The sequence below is a fragment of the Oncorhynchus mykiss genome, chromosome 14 (genome assembly GCF_013265735.2).
Source record: "Oncorhynchus mykiss isolate Arlee chromosome 14, USDA_OmykA_1.1, whole genome shotgun sequence".
NCBI lineage: Eukaryota > Metazoa > Chordata > Actinopteri > Salmoniformes > Salmonidae > Oncorhynchus > Oncorhynchus mykiss.
This window is the reverse complement of record NC_048578.1, coordinates 29629224-29651864: the sequence shown is the minus strand read 5'-3', so window position 1 is coordinate 29651864 and position 22641 is coordinate 29629224. Positions and strand designations below refer to the sequence as shown.

Sequence of the window (22641 nt, the reverse complement as noted above, 5' to 3'; positions counted from 1 at the left end):
TGTGTGTGTGTGAGAGAGTGCAGTGTGTGTGTGAGAGAACAGTGCAGTGTGTGTGAGAGAGTGCAGTGTGTGTGAGAGAGTGCAGTGTGTGTGTGAGAGAGTGCAGTGTGTGTGTGAGAGAGTGCAGTGTGTGTGTGAGAGAGTGCAGTGTGTGTGTGAGAGAGTGCAGTGTGTGTGAGAGAGAGTGCAGTGTGTGTGTGTGTGAGAGAGTGCAGTGTGTGTGTGTGTGTGTGTGTGAGAGAGTGCAGTGTGTGTGTGTGTGTGTGAGAGTGCAGTGTGTGTGTGTGTGTGAGAGAGTGCAGTGTGTGTGTGTGTGAGAGTGTGAGAGAGTGCTGTGTGTGAGAGTGTGAGAGAGTGCAGTGTGTGTGTGTGTGAGAGTGCAGTGTGTGTGTGTGTGTGAGAGTGTGAGAGAGTGCAGTGTGTGTGTGTGTGAGAGAGTGCAGTGTGTGTGTGTGAGAGAGTGCAGTGTGTGTGTGTGAGAGAGTGCAGTGTGTGTGTGAGAGAGAGTGCAGTGTGTGTGTGTGAGAGAGTGCAGTGTGTGTGTGTGTGAGAGAGTGCAGTGTGTGTGAGAGAGTGCAGTGTGTGTGAGAGAACAGTGCAGTGTGTGTGTGAGAGAACAGTGCAGTGTGTGAGAGAGAACAGTGCAGTGTGTGTGAGAGAACAGTGCAGTGTGTGTGTGAGAGAGTGCAGTGTGTGTGTGTGTGAGAGAGTGCAGTGTGTGTGTGTGTGTGAGAGAGTGCAGTGTGTGTGTGTGTGTGTGTGTGAGAGAACAGTGCAGTGTGTGTGTGTGAGAGAACAGTGCAGTGTGTGTGTGTGAGAGAACAGTGCAGTGTGTGTGAGAGAACAGTGCAGTGTGTGCGAGAACACTGCAGTGTGTGTGAGAACAGTGCAGTGTGTGTGAGAGAGAACAGTGCAGTGTGTGTGTGAGAGTGCAGTGTGTGTGTGAGAGAACAGTGCAGTGTGTGTGTGAGAGTGCAGTGTGTGTGTGAGAGAGTGCAGTGTGTGTGAGAGAGTGCAGTGTGTGTGTGAGAGAGAGTGCAGTGTGTGTGTGTGAGAGAGTGCAGTGTGTGTGTGTGTGTGTGTGAGAGAGTGCAGTGTGTGTGTGTGTGTGAGAGAGTGCAGTGTGTGTGTGTGTGTGAGAGAGTGCAGTGTGTGTGTGTGTGAGAGTGTGAGAGAGTGCAGTGTGTGTGTGTGTGAGAGAGTGCAGTGTGTGTGTGTGTGAGAGTGTGAGAGAGTGCAGTGTGTGTGTGTGTGAGAGAGTGCAGTGTGTGTGTGTGTGTGAGAGAGTGCAGTGTGTGTGTGTGTGTGAGAGAGTGCAGTGTGTGTGTGTGAGAGAGAACAGTGCAGTGTGTGTGTGAGAGAGTGCAGTGTGTGTGTGAGAGAGTGCAGTGTGTGTGTGAGAGAGTGCAGTGTGTGTGTGTGTGTGTGAGAGAGTGCAGTGTGTGTGTGTGTGTGAGAGAGTGCAGTGTGTGTGTGTGAGAGAGTGCAGTGTGTGTGTGTCTGTGAGAGAGTGCAGTGTGTGTGTGTGTGTGAGAGTGTGAGAGAGTGCAGTGTGTGTGTGTGTGAGAGTGCAGTGTGTGTGTGTGTGAGAGTGTGAGAGAGTGCAGTGTGTGTGTGTGTGTGAGAGAGTGCAGTGTGTGTGTGTGTGTGAGAGAGAGTGCAGTGTGTGTGTGTGTGTGTGTGAGAGAGTACAGTGTGTGTGTGTGTGTGTGTGAGAGTGTGAGAGAGTGCAGTGTGTGTGTGTGTGTGAGAGAGTGCAGTGTGTGTGTGTGTGAGAGTGTGAGAGAGTGCAGTGTGTGTGTGTGAGAGAGAGTGCAGTGTGTGTGTGTGTGAGAGTGCAGTGTGTGTGTGTGAGAGAGTGCTGTGTGTGTGTGTGAGAGAGTGCTGTGTGTTTGCGTGTGTGAGAGAGTGCAGTGTGTGTGACAGAGTGCAGTGTGTGTGTGTGTGAGAGAGTGCAGTGTGTGTGAGAGAGTGCAGTGTGTGTGTGTGTGTGTGTGAGAGAGTGCAGTGTGTGTGAGAGAGTGCAGTGTGTGAGAGATAGTGCAGTGTGTGTGTGAGAGAGAGTGCAGTGTGTGTGTGTGAGAGAGAGTGCAGTGTGTGTGTGTGAGAGAGTGCAGTGTGAGAGAGTGCAGTGTGTGTGAGAGAGTGCAGTGTGTGTGTGTGTGAGAGAGTGCAGTGTGTGTGAGAGAGTGCAGTGTGTGTGTGAGAGTGCAGTGTGTGTGTGAGAGAACAGTGCAGTGTGTGTGAGAGAGAACAGTGCAGTGTGTGTGTGAGAGAGTGCAGTGTGTGTGTGTGAGAGTGCAGTGTGTGTGTGTGTGAGAGTGCAGTGTGTGTGTGTGTGAGAGAGTGCAGTGTGAGAGAGTGCAGTGTGAGAGAGTGCAGTGTGTGTGAGAGAGTGCAGTGTGAGAGAGTGCAGTGTGTGTGTGTGAGAGTGCAGTGTGTGTGTGTGTGTGAGAGAGTGCAGTGTGAGAGAGTGCAGTGTGAGAGAGTGCAGTGTGAGAGAGTGCAGTGTGTGTGTGTGTGAGAGAGTGCAGTGTGTGTGTGTGAGAGAGTGCAGTGTGTGTGTGTGTGTGAGAGAGTGCAGTGTGAGAGAGTGCAGTGTGTGTGTGTGAGAGAGTGCAGTGTGAGAGAGTGCAGTGTGTGTGTGTGTGTGAGAGAGTGCAGTGGGTGTGTGTGTGAGAGTGCAGTGTGTGTGTGAGAGTGCAGTGTGTGTGTGAGAGAGAGTGCAGTGTGTGTGAGAGAGTGCAGTGTGTGTGTGTGTGTGTGAGAGAGTGCAGTGTGAGAGAGTGCAGTGTGTGTTTGTGAGAGAGTGCAGTGTGTGTGTGTGTGTGTGAGAGTGCAGTGTGTGTGTGTGTGAGAGTGCAGTGTGTGTGTGTGTGTGAGAGAGTGCAGTGTGTGTGTGTGTGAGAGAGTGCAGTGTGTGTGTGAGAGAGTGCAGTGTGTGTGTGTGTGAGAGAGTGCAGTGTGTGTGTGAGAGAGTGCAGTGTGTGTGTGAGTGCAGTGTGTGTGTGTGAGTGCAGTGTGTGTGAGTGCAGTGTGTGTGAGTGCAGTGTGTGTGAGTGCAGTGTGTGTGTGAGTGCAGTGTGTTTGTGAGTGCAGTGTGTGTGTGTGAGTGCAGTGTGTGTGAGAGTGCTGTGTGTGTGTGTGAGTGCAGTGTGTGTGAGAGAGAGAACAGTGCAGTGTGTGTGTGAGAGAGAACAGTGCAGTGTGTGTGTGAGAGAGAACAGTGCAGTGTGTGTGAGAGAGTGCAGTGTGTGTGTGAGAGAGTGCAGTGTGTGTGTGTGAGAGAGTGCAGTGTGTGTGTGAGAGTGCAGTGTGTGTGTGTGTGTGTGTGTGAGAGTGCAGTGTGTGTGTGTGTGTGTGTGAGAGTGCAGTGTGTGTGTGTGTGTGTGAGAGAGTGCAGTGTGTGTGAGAGAACAGTGCAGTGTGTGTGAGAGAACAGTGCAGTGTGTGTGTGAGAGAACAGTGCAGTGTGTGTGTGTGAGAGAACAGTGTAGTGTGTGTGTGAGAGAAAAGTGCAGTGTGTGTGTGAGAGAACAGTGCAGTGTGTGTGAGAGAACAGTGCAGTGTGTGTGAGAGAGTGCAGTGTGTGTGTGAGAGTGCAGTGTGTGTGTGTGAGTGCAGTGTGTGTGTGAGAGTGCAGTGTGTGTGTGAGAGTGCAGTGTGTGTGTGAGAGAGTGCAGTGTGTGTGTGTGTGTGTGAGAGTGTAGTGTGTGTGTGTGTGTGAGAGAGAGCAGTGTGAGAGAGTGCAGTGTGTGTGTGTGAGAGAGAGCAGTGTGAGAGAGTGCAGTGTGTGTGTGTGTGTGTGTGTGAGAGAGTGCAGTGTGTGTGTGTGAGAGTGCAGTGTGTGTGTGTGTGTGTGTGTGTGTGTGTGAGAGAGTGCAGTGTGTGTGTGTGAGAGAGTGCAGTGTGAGAGAGTGCAGTGTGAGAGAGTGCAGTGTGAGAGAGTGCAGTGTGTGTGTGAGAGAGTGCAGTGTGTGTGTGTGTGAGAGAATGCAGTGTGTGTGTGTGAGAGAGTGCAGTGTGTGTGTGTGAGAGAGTGCTGTGTGTGTGTGTGTGAGTGCAGTGTGTGTGTGTGTGTGAGTGCAGTGTGTGAGTGCAGTGTGTGTATGAGTGCAGTGTGTGTATGAGTGCAGTGTGTGTGTGAGAGTGCAGTGTGTGTGTGAGAGTGCAGTGTGTGTGAGAGTGCAGTGTGTGAGTGCAGTGTGTGAGAGAGAGAACAGTGCAGTGTGTGTGAGAGAGAACAGTGCAGTGTGTGAGAGAGAGAACAGTGCAGTGTGTGTGAGAGAGAACAGTGCAGTGTGTGTGAGAGAGAACAGTGCAGTGTGTGTGAGAGAGAACAGTGCAGTGTGTGTGTGAGAGAGAGAACAGTGCAGTGTGTGTGTGAGAGAGAGAACAGTGCAGTGTGTGTGTGAGAGAGAGAACAGTGCAGTGTGTGTGTGAGAGAGAGAACAGTGCATTGTGTGTGAGAGAGAGAACAGTGCAGTGTTTGTGAGAGAGAGAACAGTGCAGTGTGTGAGAGAGAACAGTGCAGTGTGTGTGTGAGAGAGAACAGTGCAGTGTGTGTGTGAGAGTGCAGTGTGTGTGTGTGTGAGAGTGCAGTGTGTGTGAGAGTGCAGTGTGTGTGAGAGTGCAGTGTGTGAGAGAGTGCAGTGTGTGTGAGAGAGTGCAGTGTGTGTGAGAGAGTGCAGTGTGTGTGAGAGAGTGCAGTGTGTGTGTGAGTGCAGTGTGTGTGAGAGAGAGAACAGTGCAGTGTGTGTGAGAGAGAACAGTGCAGTGTGTGTGTGAGAGAGAGAACAGTGCAGTGTGTGTGTGAGAGAGAGAACAGTGCAGTGTGTGTGTGAGAGAGAGAACAGTGCATTGTGTGTGAGAGAGGGAACAGTGCAGTGTTTGTGAGAGAGAGAACAGTGCAGTGTGTGTGGCAGTACAGTGTGTGCGAGTGCAGTGCAGTGTGTGCGAGTGCAGTGCAGTGTGTGCGAGTGCAGTGCAGTGTGTGCGAGTGCAGTGCAGTGTGTGCGAGTGCAGTGCAGTGTGTGCGAGTGCAGTGCAGTGTGTGCGAGTGCAGTGTGTGCGAGTGCAGTGTGTGCGAGTGCAGTGCAGTGTGTGTGTGCAGTGCGTGTGTGTGCGTGCCGTGTGTGCAGTGTGTGTGTGTGAGTGCAGTGTGTAGTGTGTGAGTGCAGTGTGTGTAGTGTGTGTGAGTGCAGTGTGTGTGTGTGTGAGAGTGCAGTGTGTGTGAGAGTGCCGTGTGTGAGAGTGCCGTGTGTGTGTGAGAGTGCCGTGTGTGTGTGAGTGCCGTGTGTGTGTGAGAGTGCCGTGTGTGTGTGTGTGTGTGAGAGTGCCGTGTGTGTGTGTGAGAGTGCCGTGTGTGTGTGTGAGAGTGCCGTGTGTGTGTGTGAGAGTGCCGTGTGTGTGTGTGTGTGTGTGTGTGTGTGAGTGCCGTGTGTGTGTGTGTGTGAGAGTGCCGTGTGTGTGTGTGAGAGTGCCGTGTGTGTGTGTGTGAGAGTGCCGTGTGTGTGTGTGTGAGAGTGCCGTGTGTGTGTGAGAGTGCCGTGTGTGTGAGAGAACAGTGCAGTGTGTGAGGGAGAGAGAGAACAGTGCAGTGTGTGAGAGGGAGGGAGAGAACAGTGCAGTGTGTGAGAGGGAGGGAGAGAACAGTGCAGTGTGTGTGAGGGAGGGAGAGAACAGTGCAGTGTGTGAGGGAGGGAGAGAACAGTGCAGTGTGTGAGAGGGAGGGAGAGAACAGTGCAGTGTGTGAGAGGGAGGGAGAGAACAGTGCCGTGCCGTGTGGGAGGGAGGGAGAACAGTGCAGTGTGTGAGAGGGAGGGAGAGAACAGTGCAGTGTGTGAGAGGGAGGGAGAGAACAGTGCAGTGCCGTGTGGGAGGGAGGGAGAACAGTGCAGTGTGTGCACAGGTGTGTAATCATCCTTTTTATTTATTTATTTATTTATTTATTTATTTTACCTTTATTTAACCAGGTAGGCAAGTTGAGAACAAGTTCTCATTTACAACTGCGACCTGGACAAGATAAAGCAAAGCAGTTCGACAGATACAACGACATGATACAACACACATGGAGTAAAACAAACATACAGTCAATAATACAGTATAAACAAGTCTATATACAATGTGAGCAAATGAGGTGAGAAGGGAGGTAAAATGTGTAAAATTTTAAAATATATATATAATTTTAGTAACTTGGGTGTAGTCTCTTTTTTGGGGGGTGAGGTCAGGATGAGGTTGAGTCCCTCACAAACACTTTACACCATACATTATATGACCTCTGATCCCCGACCCCTGCTGTGATTGGTTGTTAGGTGCTGCTCGCCATGCACGCCAACGTGGAGGACCGGGGGATTAAAGGTGACATCACGCCCCTGATGGCGGCGGCGAGCGGCGGTTACGTTGACATCGTCAAGCTGCTCCTGGTCCACGGGGCTGACGCCAACGCACAGTCCTCCACCGGTACGAATACACACTCCTCTTCCATCTGCCGTGTGTGTGTGGTTATTTATTGTCATCATTTTTTTGTCCAAACCAAAGTGTTTAGATTTCTGCTTGTATGATATCTCTCTCCCCATCTCTCTGTAGGTCTCTCTCCCTCTGAGAGACAGCCCTGACGTACGGTCTCTCTCCCTCTAGGTAACACAGCCCTGACGTACGGTCTCTCTCCCTCTGTAGGTAACACAGCCCTGACGTACGGTCTCTCTCCCTCTGTAGGTAACACAGCCCTGACGTACGGTCTCTCTCCCTCTGTAGGTAACACAGCCCAGACGTACGGTCTCTCTCTCTCTGTAGGTAACACAGCCCTGACGTACGGTCTCTCTCCCTCTGTAGGTAACACAGCCCTGACGTACGGTCTCTCTCCCTCTGTAGGTAACACAGCCCTGACGTACGGTCTCTCTCCCTCTGTAGGTAACACAGCCCTGACGTACGGTCTCTCTCTCTCTGTAGGTAACACAGCCCTGACGTACGGTCTCTCTCTCTCTGTAGGTAACACAGCCCTGACGTATGGTCTCTCTCCCTCTGTAGGTAACACAGCCCTGACGTACGGTCTCTCTCCCTCTGTAGGTAACACAGCCCTGACGTACGGTCTCTCTCTCTGTAGGTAACACAGCCCTGACGTACGGTCTCTCTCTCCCTCTGTAGGTAACACAGCCCTAACGTACGGTCTCTCTCTCCCTCTGTAGGTAACACAGCCCTGACGTACGGTCTCTCTCCCTCTGTAGGTAACACAGCCCTGACGTACGGTCTCTCTCCCTCTGTAGGTAACACAGCCCTGACGTACGGTCTCTCTCCCTCTGTAGGTAACACAGCCCTGACGTACAGTCTCTCTCTCCCTCTGTAGGTAACACAGCCCTGACGTACGGTCTCTCTCTCTCTGTAGGTAACACAGCCCTGACGTACGGTCTCTCTCTCTCTGTAGGTAACACAGCCCTGACATACGGTCTCTCTCCCTCTGTAGGTAACACAGCCCTGACGTACGGTCTCTCTCCCTCTGTAGGTAACACAGCCCTGACGTACGGTCTCTCTCTCTCTGTAGGTAACACAGCCCTGACGTACGGTCTCTCTCTCTCTGTAGGTAACACAGCCCTGACGTATGGTCTCTCTCCCTCTGTAGGTAACACAGCCCTGACGTACGGTCTCTCTCCCTCTGTAGGTAACACAGCCCTGACGTACGGTCTCTCTCTCTGTAGGTAACACAGCCCTGACGTACGGTCTCTCTCTCCCTCTGTAGGTAACACAGCCCTAACGTACGGTCTCTCTCCCTCTGTAGGTAACACAGCCCTGACGTACGGTCTCTCTCCCTCTGTAGGTAACACAGCCCTGACGTACGGTCTCTCTCTCTCTGTAGGTAACACAGCCCTGACGTACGGTCTCTCTCTCTCTGTAGGTAACACAGCCCTGACGTATGGTCTCTCTCCCTCTGTAGGTAACACAGCCCTGACGTACGGTCTCTCTCCCTCTGTAGGTAACACAGCCCTGACGTACGGTCTCTCTCTCTGTAGGTAACACAGCCCTGACGTACGGTCTCTCTCTCCCTCTGTAGGTAACACAGCCCTAACGTACGGTCTCTCTCTCCCTCTGTAGGTAACACAGCCCTGACGTACGGTCTCTCTCCCTCTGTAGGTAACACAGCCCTGACGTACGGTCTCTCTCCCTCTGTAGGTAACACAGCCCTGACGTACGGTCTCTCTCCCTCTGTAGGTAACACAGCCCTGACGTACAGTCTCTCTCTCCCTCTGTAGGTAACACAGCCCTGACGTACGGTCTCTCTCTCTCTGTAGGTAACACAGCCCTGACGTACGGTCTCTCTCTCTCTGTAGGTAACACAGCCCTGACATACGGTCTCTCTCCCTCTGTAGGTAACACAGCCCTGACGTACGGTCTCTCTCTCTCTGTAGGTAACACAGCCCTGACGTACGGTCTCTCTCTCCCTCTGTAGGTAACACAGCCCTGACATACGGTCTCTCTCGCCCTCTGTAGGTAACACAGCCCTGACGTACGGTCTCTCTCTCCCTCTGTAGGTAACACAGCCCTGACGTACGGTCTCTCTCCCTCTGTAGGTAACACAGCCCTGAAGAATGGTCTCTCTCTCCCTCTGTAGGTAACACAGCCCTGACGTACGGTCTCTCTCTCCCTCTGTAGGTAACACAGCCCTGACGTACGGTCTCTCTCCCTCTGTAGGTAACACAGCCCTGACGTACGGTCTCTCTCCCTCTGTAGGTAACACAGCCCTGACGTACGGTCTCTCTCTCCCTCTGTAGGTAACACAGCCCTGACGTACGGTCTCTCTCTCCCTCTGTAGGTAACACAGCCCTGACGTACGGTCTCTCTCTCCCTCTGTAGGTAACACAGCCCTGACGTACGGTCTCTCTCCCTCTGTAGGTAACACAGCCCTGACATACGGTCTCTCTCTCCCTCTGTAGGTAACACAGCCCTGACGTACGGTCTCTCTCTCCCTCTGTAGGTAACACAGCCCTGACGTACGGTCTCTCTCCCTCTGTAGGTAACACAGCCCTGACATACGGTCTCTCTCTCCCTCTGTAGGTAACACAGCCCTGACGTACGGTCTCTCTCTCTGTGTGTAGGTAACACAGCCCTGACATACGGTCTCTCTCCCTCTGTAGGTAACACAGCCCTGACGTACGGTCTCTCTCTCTCTGTAGGTAACACAGCCCTGACATACGGTCTCTCTCCCTCTGTAGATAACACAGCCCTGACGTACGGTCTCTCTCTCCCTCTGTAGGTAACACAGCCCTGACGTACGGTCTCTCTCTCTCTGTAGGTAACACAGCCCTGACGTACGGTCTCTCTCCCTCTGTAGGTAACACAGCCCTGACGTACGGTCTCTCTCTCTCTGTAGGTAACACAGCCCTGACGTACGGTCTCTCTCTCTCTGTAGGTAACACAGCCCTGACGTACGGTCTCTCTCTCTCTGTAGGTAACACAGCCCTGACATACGGTCTCTCTCCCTCTGTAGGTAACACAGCCCTGACGTACGGTCTCTCTCTCCCTCTGTAGGTAACACAGCCCTGACGTACGGTCTCTCTCTCTCTGTAGGTAACACAGCCCTGACGTACGGTCTCTCTCTCTCTGTAGGTAACACAGCCCTGACGTACGGTCTCTCTCTCTCTGTAGGTAACACAGCCCTGACGTACGGTCTCTCTCCCTCTGTAGGTAACACAGCCCTGACGTACGGTCTCTCTCTCTCTGTAGGTAACACAGCCCTGACGTACGGTCTTTCTCTCTCTGTAGGTAACACATCCCTGACGTACGGTCTCTCTCTCTCTGTAGGTAACACAGCCATGACGTACGGTCTCTCTCCCTCTGTAGGTAACACAGCCCTGACGTACGGTCTCTCTCTCTCTGTAGGTAACACAGCCCTGACGTACGGTCTCTCTCTCTCTGTAGGTAACACAGCCCTGACGTACGGTCTCTCTCCCTCTGTAGGTAACACAGCCCTGACGTACGGTCTCTCTCTCTCTGTAGGTAACACAGCCCTGACGTACGGTCTCTCTCCCTCTGTAGGTAACACAGCCCTGACGTACGGTCTCTCTCTCTCTGTAGGTAACACAGCCCTGACGTACGGTCTCTCTCTCTCTGTAGGTAACACAGCCCTGACATACGGTCTCTCTCCCTCTGTAGGTAACACAGCCCAGACGTACGGTCTCTCTCCCTCTGTAGGTAACACAGCCCTGACGTACGGTCTCTCTCCCTCTGTAGGTAACACAGCCCTGACGTACGGTCTCTCTCTCTCTGTAGGTAACACAGCCCTGACATACGGTCTCTCTCTCCCTCTGTAGGTAACACAGCCCTGACGTACGGTCTCTCTCTCTCTGTAGGTAACACAGCCCTGACATACGGTCTCTCTCCCTCTGTAGGTAACACAGCCCTGACGTACGGTCTCTCTCTCCCTCTGTAGGTAACACAGCCCTGACGTACGGTCTCTCTCTCTCTGTAGGTAACACAGCCCTGACGTACGGTCTCTCTCCCTCTGTAGGTAACACAGCCCTGACGTACGGTCTCTCTCTCTCTGTAGGTAACACAGCCCTGACGTACGGTCTCTCTCTCTCTGTAGGTAACACAGCCCTGACGTATGGTCTCTCTCCCTCTGTAGGTAACACAGCCCTGACGTACGGTCTCTCTCTCTCTGTAGGTAACACAGCCCTGACGTACGGTCTCTCTCCCTCTGTAGGTAACACAGCCCTGACGTACGGTCTCTCTCTCTCTGTAGGTAACACAGCCCTGACGTACGGTCTCTCTCTCTCTGTAGGTAACACAGCCCTGACGTACGGTCTCTCTCCCTCTGTAGGTAACACAGCCCAGACGTACGGTCTCTCTCCCTCTGTAGGTAACACAGCCCTGACGTACGGTCTCTCTCCCTCTGTAGGTAACACAGCCCTGACGTACGGTCTCTCTCTCTCTGTAGGTAACACAGCCCTGACGTACGGTCTCTCTCCCTCTGTAGGTAACACAGCCCTGACGTACGGTCTCTCTCCCTCTGTAGGTAACACAGCCCTGACGTACGGTCTCTCTCTCTCTGTAGGTAACACAGCCCTGACGTATGGTCTCTCTCCCTCTGTAGGTAACACAGCCCTGACGTACGGTCTCTCTCCCTCTGTAGGTAACACAGCCCTGACGTACGGTCTCTCTCTCTCTGTAGGTAACACAGCCCTGACGTACGGTCTCTCTCTCTCTGTAGGTAACACAGCCCTGACGTACGGTCTCTCTCCCTCTGTAGGTAACACAGCCCTGACGTACGGTCTCTCTCTCTCTGTAGGTAACACAGCCCTGACGTACGGTCTCTCTCCCTCTGTAGGTAACACAGCCCTGACGTACGGTCTCTCTCCCTCTGTAGGTAACACAGCCCTGACGTACGGTCTCTCTCTCTCTGTAGGTAACACAGCCCTGACGTACGGTCTCTCTCTCTCTGTAGGTAACACAGCCCTGACGTATGCGTGTGCTGGGGGGTTCGTAGATGTGGTGAAGGTTCTCCTAAAGGAGGGGGCCAACATCGAGGACCACAACGAGAACGGACACACCCCTCTAATGGAGGGGGCGAGTGCGGGCCACGTGGAGGTGGCCAGGGTTCTGCTGGAGTACGGCGCCGGGATCAACACACACTCCAACGAGTTCAAGGAGAGCGCCCTCACACTCGCCTGCTACAAAGGTCTTCTTCACTTGTTGTCCACGTATTCAAGTGTTACCTTGTTTTTTTTTTATGTTTTCTGCCCCCCCCCCCAAAAGCATCATTCAGAGTCTCAGACAACAAAATGTCAATTTCTATGAAACTGCTTCCCTTCTTCAGGTCATCTGGACATGGTGAGGTTCCTGCTGGAGGCCGGGGCAGATCAGGAGCACAAGACGGATGAGATGCACACAGCGCTGATGGAAGCCTGCATGGTGAGCATATGACCCAACACACAACCCCTCTCTCCTCTCTCCCTGCATGGTGAACATATGACCCAACACACAGCCCCTCTCTCCTCTCTCTCCCTGCATGGTGAACATATGACCCAACACACAACCCCTCTCTCCTCTCTCCCTGCATGGTGAACATATGACCCAACACACAGCCCCTCTCTCCTCTCTCTCCCTGCATGGTGAACATATGACCCAACACACAGCCCCTCTCTCCTCTCTCTCCCTGCATGGTGAACATATGACCCAACACACAGCCCCTCTCTCCTCTCTCCCTGCATGATGAACATATGACCCAACACACAGCCCCTCTCTCCCTGCATGGTGAACATATGACCAACACACAACCCCTCTCTCCTCTCTCTCCCTGCATGGTGAACATATGACCCAACACACAGCCCCTCTCTCCTCTCTCTCCCTGCATGGTGAACATATGACCCAACACACAGCCCCTCTCTTCTCTCTCTCCCTGCATGATGAACATATGACCCAACACACAGCCCCTCTCTCCCTGCATGGTGAACATATGACCAACACACAACCCCTCTCTCCCCTCTCTCCCTGCATGGTGAACATATGACCCAACACACAGCCCCTCTCTCCTCTCTCTCCCTGCATGATGAACATATGACCCAACACACAGCCCCTCTCTTCTCTCTCTCCCTGCATGATGAACATATGACCCAACACACAGCCCCTCTCTCCTCTCTCTCCCTGCATGGTGAACATATGACCCACACACAGCCCCTCTCTCCCTGCATGGTGAACATATGACCCACACACAGCCCCTCTCTCCCTGCATGGTGAACATATGACCCACACACAGCCCCTCTCTCCTCTCTCTCCCTGCATGATGAACATATGACCCAACACACAGCCCCTCTCTCCTCTCTCTCCCTGCATGGTGAACATATGACCCACACACAGCCCCTCTCTCCCTGCATGGTGAACATATGACCAACACACAGCCCCTCTCTCTCCCTGCATGATGAACATATGACCCAACACACAACCCCTCTCTCCTCTCTCCCTGCATGGTGAACATATGACCCAACACACAGCCCCTCTCTCCTCTCTCTCCCTGCATGATGAACATATGACCCAACACACAACCCCTCTCTCCTCTCTCCCTGCATGGTGAACATATGACCCAACACACAGCCCCTCTCTCCTCTCTCTCCCTGCATGATGAACATATGACCCAACACACAGCCCCTCTCTCCTCTCTCTCCCTGCATGGTGAACATATGACCCAACACACAGCCCCTCTCTCCTCTCTCTCCCTGCATGGTGAACATATGACCCAACACACAGCCCCTCTCTCCTCTCTCTCCCTGCATGGTGAACATATGACCCAACACACAGCCCCTCTCTCCTCTCTCTCCCTGCATGGTGAACATATGACCCAACACACAACCCCTCTCTCCTCTCTCCCTGCATGGTGAACATATGACCCAACACACAGCCCCTCTCTCCTCTCTCTCCCTGCATGGTGAACATATGACCCAACACACAACCCCTCTCTCCTCTCTCTCCCTGCATGGTGAACATATGACCCAACACACAGCCCCTCTCTCCCTGCATGATGAACATATGACCCAACACACAGCCCCTCTCTCCTCTCTCTCCCTGCATGGTGAACATATGACCCAACACACAGCCCCTCTCTCCTCTCTCTCCCTGCATGGTGAACATATGACCAACACACAGCCCCTCTCTCCTCTCTCTCCCTGCATGATGAACATATGACCCAACACACAGCCCCTCTCTTCTCTCTCCCTGCATGGTGAACATATGACCCAACACACAGCCCCTCTCTCTTCTCTCTCCCTGCATGGTGAACATATGACCCAACACACAGCCCCTCTCTCCCTGCATGGTGAACATATGACCCAACACACAGCCCCTCTCTCCTCTCTCTCCCTGCATGGTGAACATATGACCCAACACACAGCCCCTCTCTCCTCTCTCTCCCTGCATGGTGAACATATGACCCAACACACAGCCCCTCTCTCCCTGCATGGTGAGCATATGACCCAACACACAACCCCTCTCTCCTCTCTCCCTGCATGGTGAACATATGACCCAACACACAGCCCCTCTCTCCTCTCTCTCCCTGCATGGTGAACATATGACCCAACACACAACCCCTCTCTCCTCTCTCTCCCTGCATGGTGAACATATGACCCAACACACAGCCCCTCTCTCCTCTCTCTCCCTGCATGGTGAACATATGACCCAACACACAGCCCCTCTCTCCCTGCATGGTGAACATATGACCAACACACAACCCCTCTCTCCTCTCTCTCCCTGCATGGTGAACATATGACCAACACACAGCCTCTCTCTCCTCTCTCTCCCTGCATGATGAACATATGACCCAACACACAGCCCCTCTCTCTTCTCTCTCCCTGCATGGTGAACATATGACCCAACACACAGCCCCTCTCTCCTCTCTCTCCCTGCATGATGAACATATGACCCAACACACAGCCCCTCTCTCCTCTCTCTCCCTGCATGGTGAACGTATGACCCAACACACAGCCCCTCTCTCCCTGCATGGTGAACATATGACCCAACACACAGCCCCTCTCTCCTCTCTCTCCCTGCATGGTGAACATATGACCCAACACACAGCCCCTCTCTCCCTGCATGGTGAGCATATGACCCAACACACAGCCCCTCTCTCCTCTCTCTCCCTGCATGGTGAACATATGACCCAACACACAGCCCCTCTCTCCCTGCATGGTGAACATATGACCCAACACACAGCCCCTCTCTCCTCTCTCTCCCTGCATGATGAACATATGACCCGACACACAGCCCCTCTCTCTCCCTGCATGATGAACATATGACCCAACACACAGCCCCTCTCCTCTCTCTCCCTGCATGGTGAACATATGACCCAACACACAGCCCCTCTCTCCTCTCTCTCCCTGCATGATGAACATATGACCCAACACACAGCCCCTCTCTCCCTGCATGATGAACATATGACCCAACACACAGCCCCTCTCCTCTCTCTCCCTGCATGGTGAACATATGACCCAACACACAGCCCCTCTCTCCTCTCTCCCTGCATGGTGAACATATGACCCAACACACAACCCCTCTCTCCTCTCTCTCCCTGCATGATGAACATATGACCCAACACACAGCCCCTCTCTCCTATCTCCCTGCATGGTGAACATATGACCCAACACACAGCCCCTCTCTCCCTGCATGGTGAACATATGACCCAACACACAACCCCTCTCTCCTCTCTCTCCCTGCATGGTGAACATATGACCCAACACACAGCCCCTCTCTCCTCTCTCTCCCTGCATGGTGAACATATGACCCAACACACAGCCCCTCTCTCCTCTCTCTCCCTGCATGGTGAACATATGACCCAACACACAGCCCCTCTCTCCTCTCTCTCCCTGCATGATGAACATATGACCCAACACACAGCCCCTCTCTCCTCTCTCTCCCTGCATGGTGAACATATGACCCAACACACAACCCCTCTCTCCTCTCTCTCCCTGCATGGTGAACATATGACCCAACACACAACCCCTCTCTCCTCTCTCTCCCTGCATGGTGAACATATGACCAACACACAGCCCCTCTCTCTCCCTGCATGGTGAACATATGACCCAACACACAACCCCTCTCTCCTCTCTCTCCCTGCATGGTGAACATATGACCCAACACACAGCCCCTCTCTCCTCTCTCCCTGCATGGTGAACATATGACCCAACACACAGCCCCTCTCTCCTCTCTCTCCCTGCATGGTGAACATATGACCCAACACACAGCCCCTCTCTCCTCTCTCTCCCTGCATGGTGAACATATGACCCAACACACAGCCCCTCTCTCCCTGCATGGTGAACATATGACCCAACACACAGCCCCTCTCTCTCCCTGCATGGTGAACATATGACCCAACACACAGCCCCTCTCTCCCTGCATGGTGAACATATGACCCAACACACAGCCCCTCTCTCCCTGCATGGTGAACATATGACCCAACACACAGCCCCTCTCTCCTCTCTCTCCCTGCATGGTGAACATATGACCCAACACACAGCCCCTCTCTCCTCTCTCTCCCTGCATGGTGAACATATGACCCAACACACAACCCCTCTCTCCTCTCTCTCCCTGCATGGTGAACATATGACCCAACACACAGCCCCTCTCTCCTCTCTCTCCCTGCATGATGAACATATGACCCAACACACAGCCCCTCTCTCCCTGCATGGTGAACATATGACCCAACACACAGCCCCTCTCTCCTCTCTCTCCCTGCATGGTGAACATATGACCCAACACACAGCCCCTCTCTCCTCTCTCTCCCTGCATGATGAACATATGACCCAACACACAGCCCCTCTCTCCTCTCTCTCCCTGCATGGTGAACATATGACCCAACACACAGCCCCTCTCTCCTCTCTCTCCCTGCATGATGAACATATGACCCAACACACAGCCCCTCTCTCCTCTCTCTCCCTGCATGGTGAACATATGACCCAACACACAACCCCTCTCTCCTCTCTCTCCCTGCATGATGAACATATGACCCAACACACAACCCCTCTCTCCTCTCTCTCCCTGCATGGTGAACATATGACCCAACACACAGCCCCTCTCTCCCTGCATGGTGAACATATGACCCAACACACAGCCCCTCTCTCCTCTCTCTCCCTGCATGGTGAACATATGACCCAACACACAGCCCCTCTCTCCCTGCATGGTGAACATATGACCCAACACACAACCCCTCTCTCCTCTCTCTCCCTGCATGGTGAACATATGACCCAACACACAGCCCCTCTCTCCTCTCTCTCCCTGCATGGTGAACATATGACCCAACACACAGCCCCTCTCTCCTCTCTCTCCCTGCATGATGAACATATGACCCAACACACAGCCCCTCTCTCCTCTCTCTCCCTGCATGATAAACATATGACCCAACACACAGCCCCTCTCTCCCTGCATGGTGAACATATGACCCAACACACAGCCCCTCTCTCCTCTCTCTCCCTGCATGATGAACATATGACCCAACACACAACCCCTCTCTCCTCTCTCTCCCTGCATGGTGAACATATGACCCAACACACAGCCCCTCTCTCCCTGCATGGTGAACATATGACCCAACACACAGCCCCTCTCTCCCTGCATGGTGAACATATGACCCAACACACAACCCCTCTCTCCTCTCTCTCCCTGCATGGTGAACATATGACCCAACACACAGCCCCTCTCTCCCTGCATGATGAACATATGACCCACACACAGCCCCTCTCTCTCCTCTCTCCCTGCATGGTGAACATATGACCCAACACACAGCCCCCCTCTCTCCCTGCATGGTGAACATATGACCCAACACACAACCCCTCTCTCCTCTCTCTCCCTGCATGGTGAGCATATGACCCAACACACAACCCCTCTCTCCTCTCTCTCCCTGCATGGTGAACGTATGACCCAACACACAGCCCCTCTCTCCTTGCATGGTGAACATATGACCCAACACACAACCCCTCTCTCCTCTCTCTCCCTGCAAGGTGAACATATGACCCAACACACAGCCCCTCTCTTCTCTCTCTCCCTGCATGGTGAACATATGACCCAACACACAACCCCTCTCTCCTCTCTCTCCCTGCATGGTGAACATATGACCCAACACACAGCCCCCCTCTCTCCCTGCATGATGAACATATGACCAACACACAGCCCCTCTCTCCTCTCTCTCCCTGCATGGTGAACATATGACCCAACACACAGCCCCTCTCTCCTCTCTCTCCCTGCATGGTGAACATATGACCAACACACAGCCCCTCTCTCCCTGCATGGTGAACATATGACCAACACACAACCCCTCTCTCCTCTCTCTCCCTGCATGGTGAACATATGACCCAACACACAGCCCCTCTCTCCTCTCTCTCCCTGCATGATGAACATATGACCCAACACACAGCCCCTCTCTCCCTGCATGGTGAACATATGACCCAACACACAGCCCCTCTCTCCTCTCTCTCCCTGCATGGTGAACATATGACCCAACACACAGCCCCTCTCTCCTCTCTCTCCCTGCATGATGAACATATGACCCAACACACAGCCCCTCTCTCCTCTCTCTCCCTGCATGGTGAACATATGACCCAACACACAGCCCCTCTCTCCTCTCTCTCCCTGCATGATGAACATATGACCCAACACACAGCCCCTCTCTCCTCTCTCTCCCTGCATGGTGAACATATGACCCAACACACAACCCCTCTCTCCTCTCTCTCCCTGCATGATGAACATATGACCCAACACACAACCCCTCTCTCCTCTCTCTCCCTGCATGGTGAACATATGACCCAACACACAGCCCCTCTCTCCCTGCATGGTGAACATATGACCCAACACACAGCCCCTCTCTCCTCTCTCTCCCTGCATGGTGAACATATGACCCAACACACAGCCCCTCTCTCCCTGCATGGTGAACATATGACCCAACACACAACCCCTCTCTCCTCTCTCTCCCTGCATGGTGAACATATGACCCAACACACAGCCCCTCTCTCCTCTCTCTCCCTGCATGGTGAACATATGACCCAACACACAGCCCCTCTCTCCTCTCTCTCCCTGCATGATGAACATATGACCCAACACACAGCCCCTCTCTCCTCTCTCTCCCTGCATGATGAACATATGACCCAACACACAGCCCCTCTCTCCCTGCATGGTGAACATATGACCCAACACACAGCCCCTCTCTCCTCTCTCTCCCTGCATGATGAACATATGACCCAACACACAACCCCTCTCTCCTCTCTCTCCCTGCATGGTGAACATATGACCCAACACACAGCCCCTCTCTCCCTGCATGGTGAACATATGACCCAACACACAGCCCCTCTCTCCCTGCATGGTGAACATATGACCCAACACACAACCCCTCTCTCCTCTCTCTCCCTGCATGGTGAACATATGACCCAACACACAGCCCCTCTCTCCCTGCATGATGAACATATGACCCACACACAGCCCCTCTCTCTCCTCTCTCCCTGCATGGTGAACATATGACCCAACACACAGCCCCCCTCTCTCCCTGCATGGTGAACATATGACCCAACACACAACCCCTCTCTCCTCTCTCTCCCTGCATGGTGAGCATATGACCCAACACACAACCCCTCTCTCCTCTCTCTCCCTGCATGGTGAACGTATGACCCAACACACAGCCCCTCTCTCCTTGCATGGTGAACATATGACCCAACACACAACCCCTCTCTCCTCTCTCTCCCTGCAAGGTGAACATATGACCCAACACACAGCCCCTCTCTTCTCTCTCTCCCTGCATGGTGAACATATGACCCAACACACAACCCCTCTCTCCTCTCTCTCCCTGCATGGTGAACATATGACCCAACACACAGCCCCCCTCTCTCCCTGCATGATGAACATATGACCAACACACAGCCCCTCTCTCCTCTCTCTCCCTGCATGGTGAACATATGACCCAACACACAGCCCCTCTCTCCTCTCTCTCCCTGCATGGTGAACATATGACCAACACACAGCCCCTCTCTCCCTGCATGGTGAACATATGACCAACACACAACCCCTCTCTCCTCTCTCTCCCTGCATGGTGAACATATGACCCTACACACAACCCCTCTCTCCTCTCTCTCCAGTGTTAGAATCCCTCTCTCTCTCTCCAGTGTTAGAATCCCTCTCTCTCTCCAGTGTTAGAATCTCTCTCTCTCTCTCCAGTGTTAGAATCTCTCTCTCTCTCTCCAGTGTTAGAATCTCTCTCTCTCTCTCCAGTGTTAGAATCTCTCTCTCTCTCTCCAGTGTTAGAATCTCTCTCTCTCTCTCTCCAGTGTTAGAATCTCTCTCTCTCTCTCTCCAGTGTTAGAATCTCTCTCTCTCTCTCTCCAGTGTTAGAATCTCTCTCTCTCTCCAGTGTTAGAATCCCTCTCTCTCTCCAGTGTTAGAATCTCTCTCTCTCTCTCCAGTGTTAGAATCTCTCTCTCTCTCTCCAGTGTTAGAATCTCTCTCTCTCCAGTGTTAGAATCCCTCTCTCTCTCCAGTGTTAGAATCCCTCTCTCTCTCCAGTGTTAGAATCTCTCTCTCTCTCCAGTGTTAGAATCCCTGTCTCTCTCCAGTGTTAGAATCTCTCTCTCTCTCCAGTGTTAGAATCTCTCTCTCTCTCCAGTGTTAGAATCCCTCTCTCTCTCCAGTGTTAGAATCTCTCTCTCTCTCCAGTGTTAGAATCTCTCTCTCTCTCCAGTGTTAGAATCTCTCTCTCTCTCCAGTGTTAGAATCTCTCTCTCTCCAGTGTTAGAATCCCTCTCTCTCTCCAGTGTTAGAATCTCTCTCTCTCTCCAGTGTTAGAATCTCTCTCTCTCTCTCCAGTGTTAGAATCTCTCTCTCTCTCTCCAGTGTTAGAATCTCTCTCTCTCTCCAGTGTTAGAATCTCTCTCTCTCTCCAGTGTTAGAATCTCTCTCTCTCTCCAGTGTTAGAATCTCTCTCTCTCTCCAGTGTTAGAATCTCTCTCTCTCTCCAGTGTTAGAATCTCTCTCTCTCTCCAGTGTTAGAATCTCTCTCTCTCTCTCCAGTGTTAGAATCTCTCTCTCTCTCTCCAGTGTTAGAATCTCTCTCTCTCTCTCCAGTGTTAGAATCTCTCTCTCTCTCTCCAGTGTTAGAATCTCTCTCTCTCTCTCCAGTGTTAGAATCTCTCTCTCTCTCCAGTGTTAGAATCTCTCTCTCTCTCCAGTGTTAGAATCCCTCTCTCTCTCGCCAGTGTTAGAATCTCTCTCTCTCTCTCTCTCTCTCTCTCGTTCTCTCCAGTGTTAGAATGTGTGTGTGTGTAACCCTGTGTGTCATAACCCACTCAGGTGCTTATGTTGTCCCTGTGTGTGTGTGCTTCCTGTCCCAGGATGGGCATGTGGAGGTGGCACGGCTACTGTTGGACAGCGGTGCGCAGGTCAACATGCCAGCTGACTCCTTCGAGTCGCCCCTCACCCTGGCAGCCTGCGGCGGGCATGTGGATCTAGCAGCTCTGCTCATAGAGAGAGGGGCCAACCTAGAGGAGGTGAGTAGCAACACACAGTCCTATTGGAGTGTGTGTTTTCATGTGTGTCTAGGTAAATGATGAAGGCCACAGCCCTCTGATGGATTAGTGTCCAACACAGAGCTAGGGATGGTGAATCCCAAACCACCGCCTCGCCCTTACCAATCCGCTTGAAGGGCCCTCGGTTGTCACTGTCAGAGGGCACAGTCAAACGTTTCATTTCAGAGGTATTTATTTGAACTTTTACATGTCAAGTCTCGACATCAGACAAACCAAATCACGTGTCATAGCATTTAAGCCCCCCTTTCCATTCTTTTGTGTGAAATTGCACATATTTTAAAATAACATGGTGCCTTATGGGATTCCACTTCGCTATGACGCCGGTAGCATTGCAGGCTCAGTCAAAGTGCCTACTGGAGGGGGTCATGAGCCCCTACGCCCTGGACCGTTTTCACTCCTTCAGCTTTGGGACAGAGGTGCGCGTGAACTCTGAAATGGAGGGGCCAGGGGGTGTTTTGGGATTCAGCCGCTGAGTAACAGTATGTTTTAATGTGTCCAGGTGAATGATGAAGGTTACACCCCTGTGATGGAGGCAGCCAGAGAAGGTCATGAAGAGATGGTGGCCCTGCTACTGGCTCAGGGTAATCAACTGGCAGATAGATGGACACCTGCACACTGTTCAAGTTGCATATATACATATATATATATGTTATTGTGTGTAATGAAGTGCTTTGTCAGGCCTGTTGGGGAAATCTCACTCCTAATATAGACCCTAACCTCTCCTCCCTCCCTCCCTCCCTCCAGGTGCGAACATCAACGCCCAGACGGAGGAGACCCAGGAAACAGCCCTGACGCTGTCCTGCTGTGGAGGGTTCCTGGAGGTGGCCGACTTCCTCATCAAGGCCGGGGCCGACATCGAGCTGGGCTGCTCCACGCCTCTCATGGAGGCTGCACAGGAGGGACACCTGGAGCTGGTCAAACACCTCCTGACTGCAGGTACACACAACCACACACACTTGGAGCTGGTCAAATACCTCCTGACTGCAGGTACACACACACCTGGAGCTGGTCAAACACCTCCTGACTGCAGGTACACACACACCTGGAGCTGGTCAAACACCTCCTGACTGCAGGTACACACAACCACACACACCTGGAGCTGGTCAAACACCTCCTGACTGCAGGTACACACACACAGCTGGAGCTGGTCAAACACCTAACTGCAGGTGAGATGGGGAATCATATTGAAGATGGTTAGTTTGATCTTTAGTATTTTTGTAGGGAACTTATGTGAGGCTCCAGGACTTGTATGTGAGGCTCCAGCCTGGTAACTAGATGGATATTGAAAGGTAAAGTTGACAACCTCTGCCTTTTAACAGGGCTTGTTAGTTTTTCTTTTGGCTCACCTCTGAACTCTCTCTGTAGGGGCGAATGTGCACGCTACCACGGCGACGGGAGACACAGCGCTGACGTACGCGTGTGAGAACGGACACACTGACGTGGCTGACATTCTACTGCAGACTGGAGCCGATCTGGTACGCCTGTTCTCTTTCATTCTTTCCTTCTCTTCTTTCCTTCTTTCCTTATGTCCTTCTCTTCTTTCCTTATGTCCTTCTCTTCTTTCCTTATGTCCTTCTCTTCTTTCCTTATGTCCTTCTCTTCTTTC

General features: G+C 52.7%; 1 protein-coding gene across 12 annotated transcripts in view; it reads left to right on the top strand.

Annotated features, from left to right (window-relative positions):
• Nucleotides 1-22641, top strand: part of LOC110487768 (ankyrin repeat and KH domain-containing protein 1) — an 89857-nt gene that overhangs the window by 45159 nt on the left and 22057 nt on the right. For 8 of the 12 annotated variants that reach the window (XM_036943264.1, XM_036943262.1, XM_036943266.1 and 5 more), the window contains exons 5-11: nucleotides 6315-6462; nucleotides 11438-11671; nucleotides 11810-11904; nucleotides 20835-20996; nucleotides 21535-21616; nucleotides 21780-21971; nucleotides 22401-22510. In XM_036943264.1, the coding sequence (XP_036799159.1) occupies nucleotides 6315-6462; nucleotides 11438-11671; nucleotides 11810-11904; nucleotides 20835-20996; nucleotides 21535-21616; nucleotides 21780-21971; nucleotides 22401-22510 (1023 nt within the window). The remainder of the gene's footprint in view (nucleotides 1-6314; nucleotides 6463-11437; nucleotides 11672-11809; nucleotides 11905-20834; nucleotides 20997-21534; nucleotides 21617-21779; nucleotides 21972-22400; nucleotides 22511-22641) is intronic. The other 4 variants (XM_036943269.1, XM_036943268.1, XM_036943267.1 and 1 more) reach the window with 1 other exon arrangement.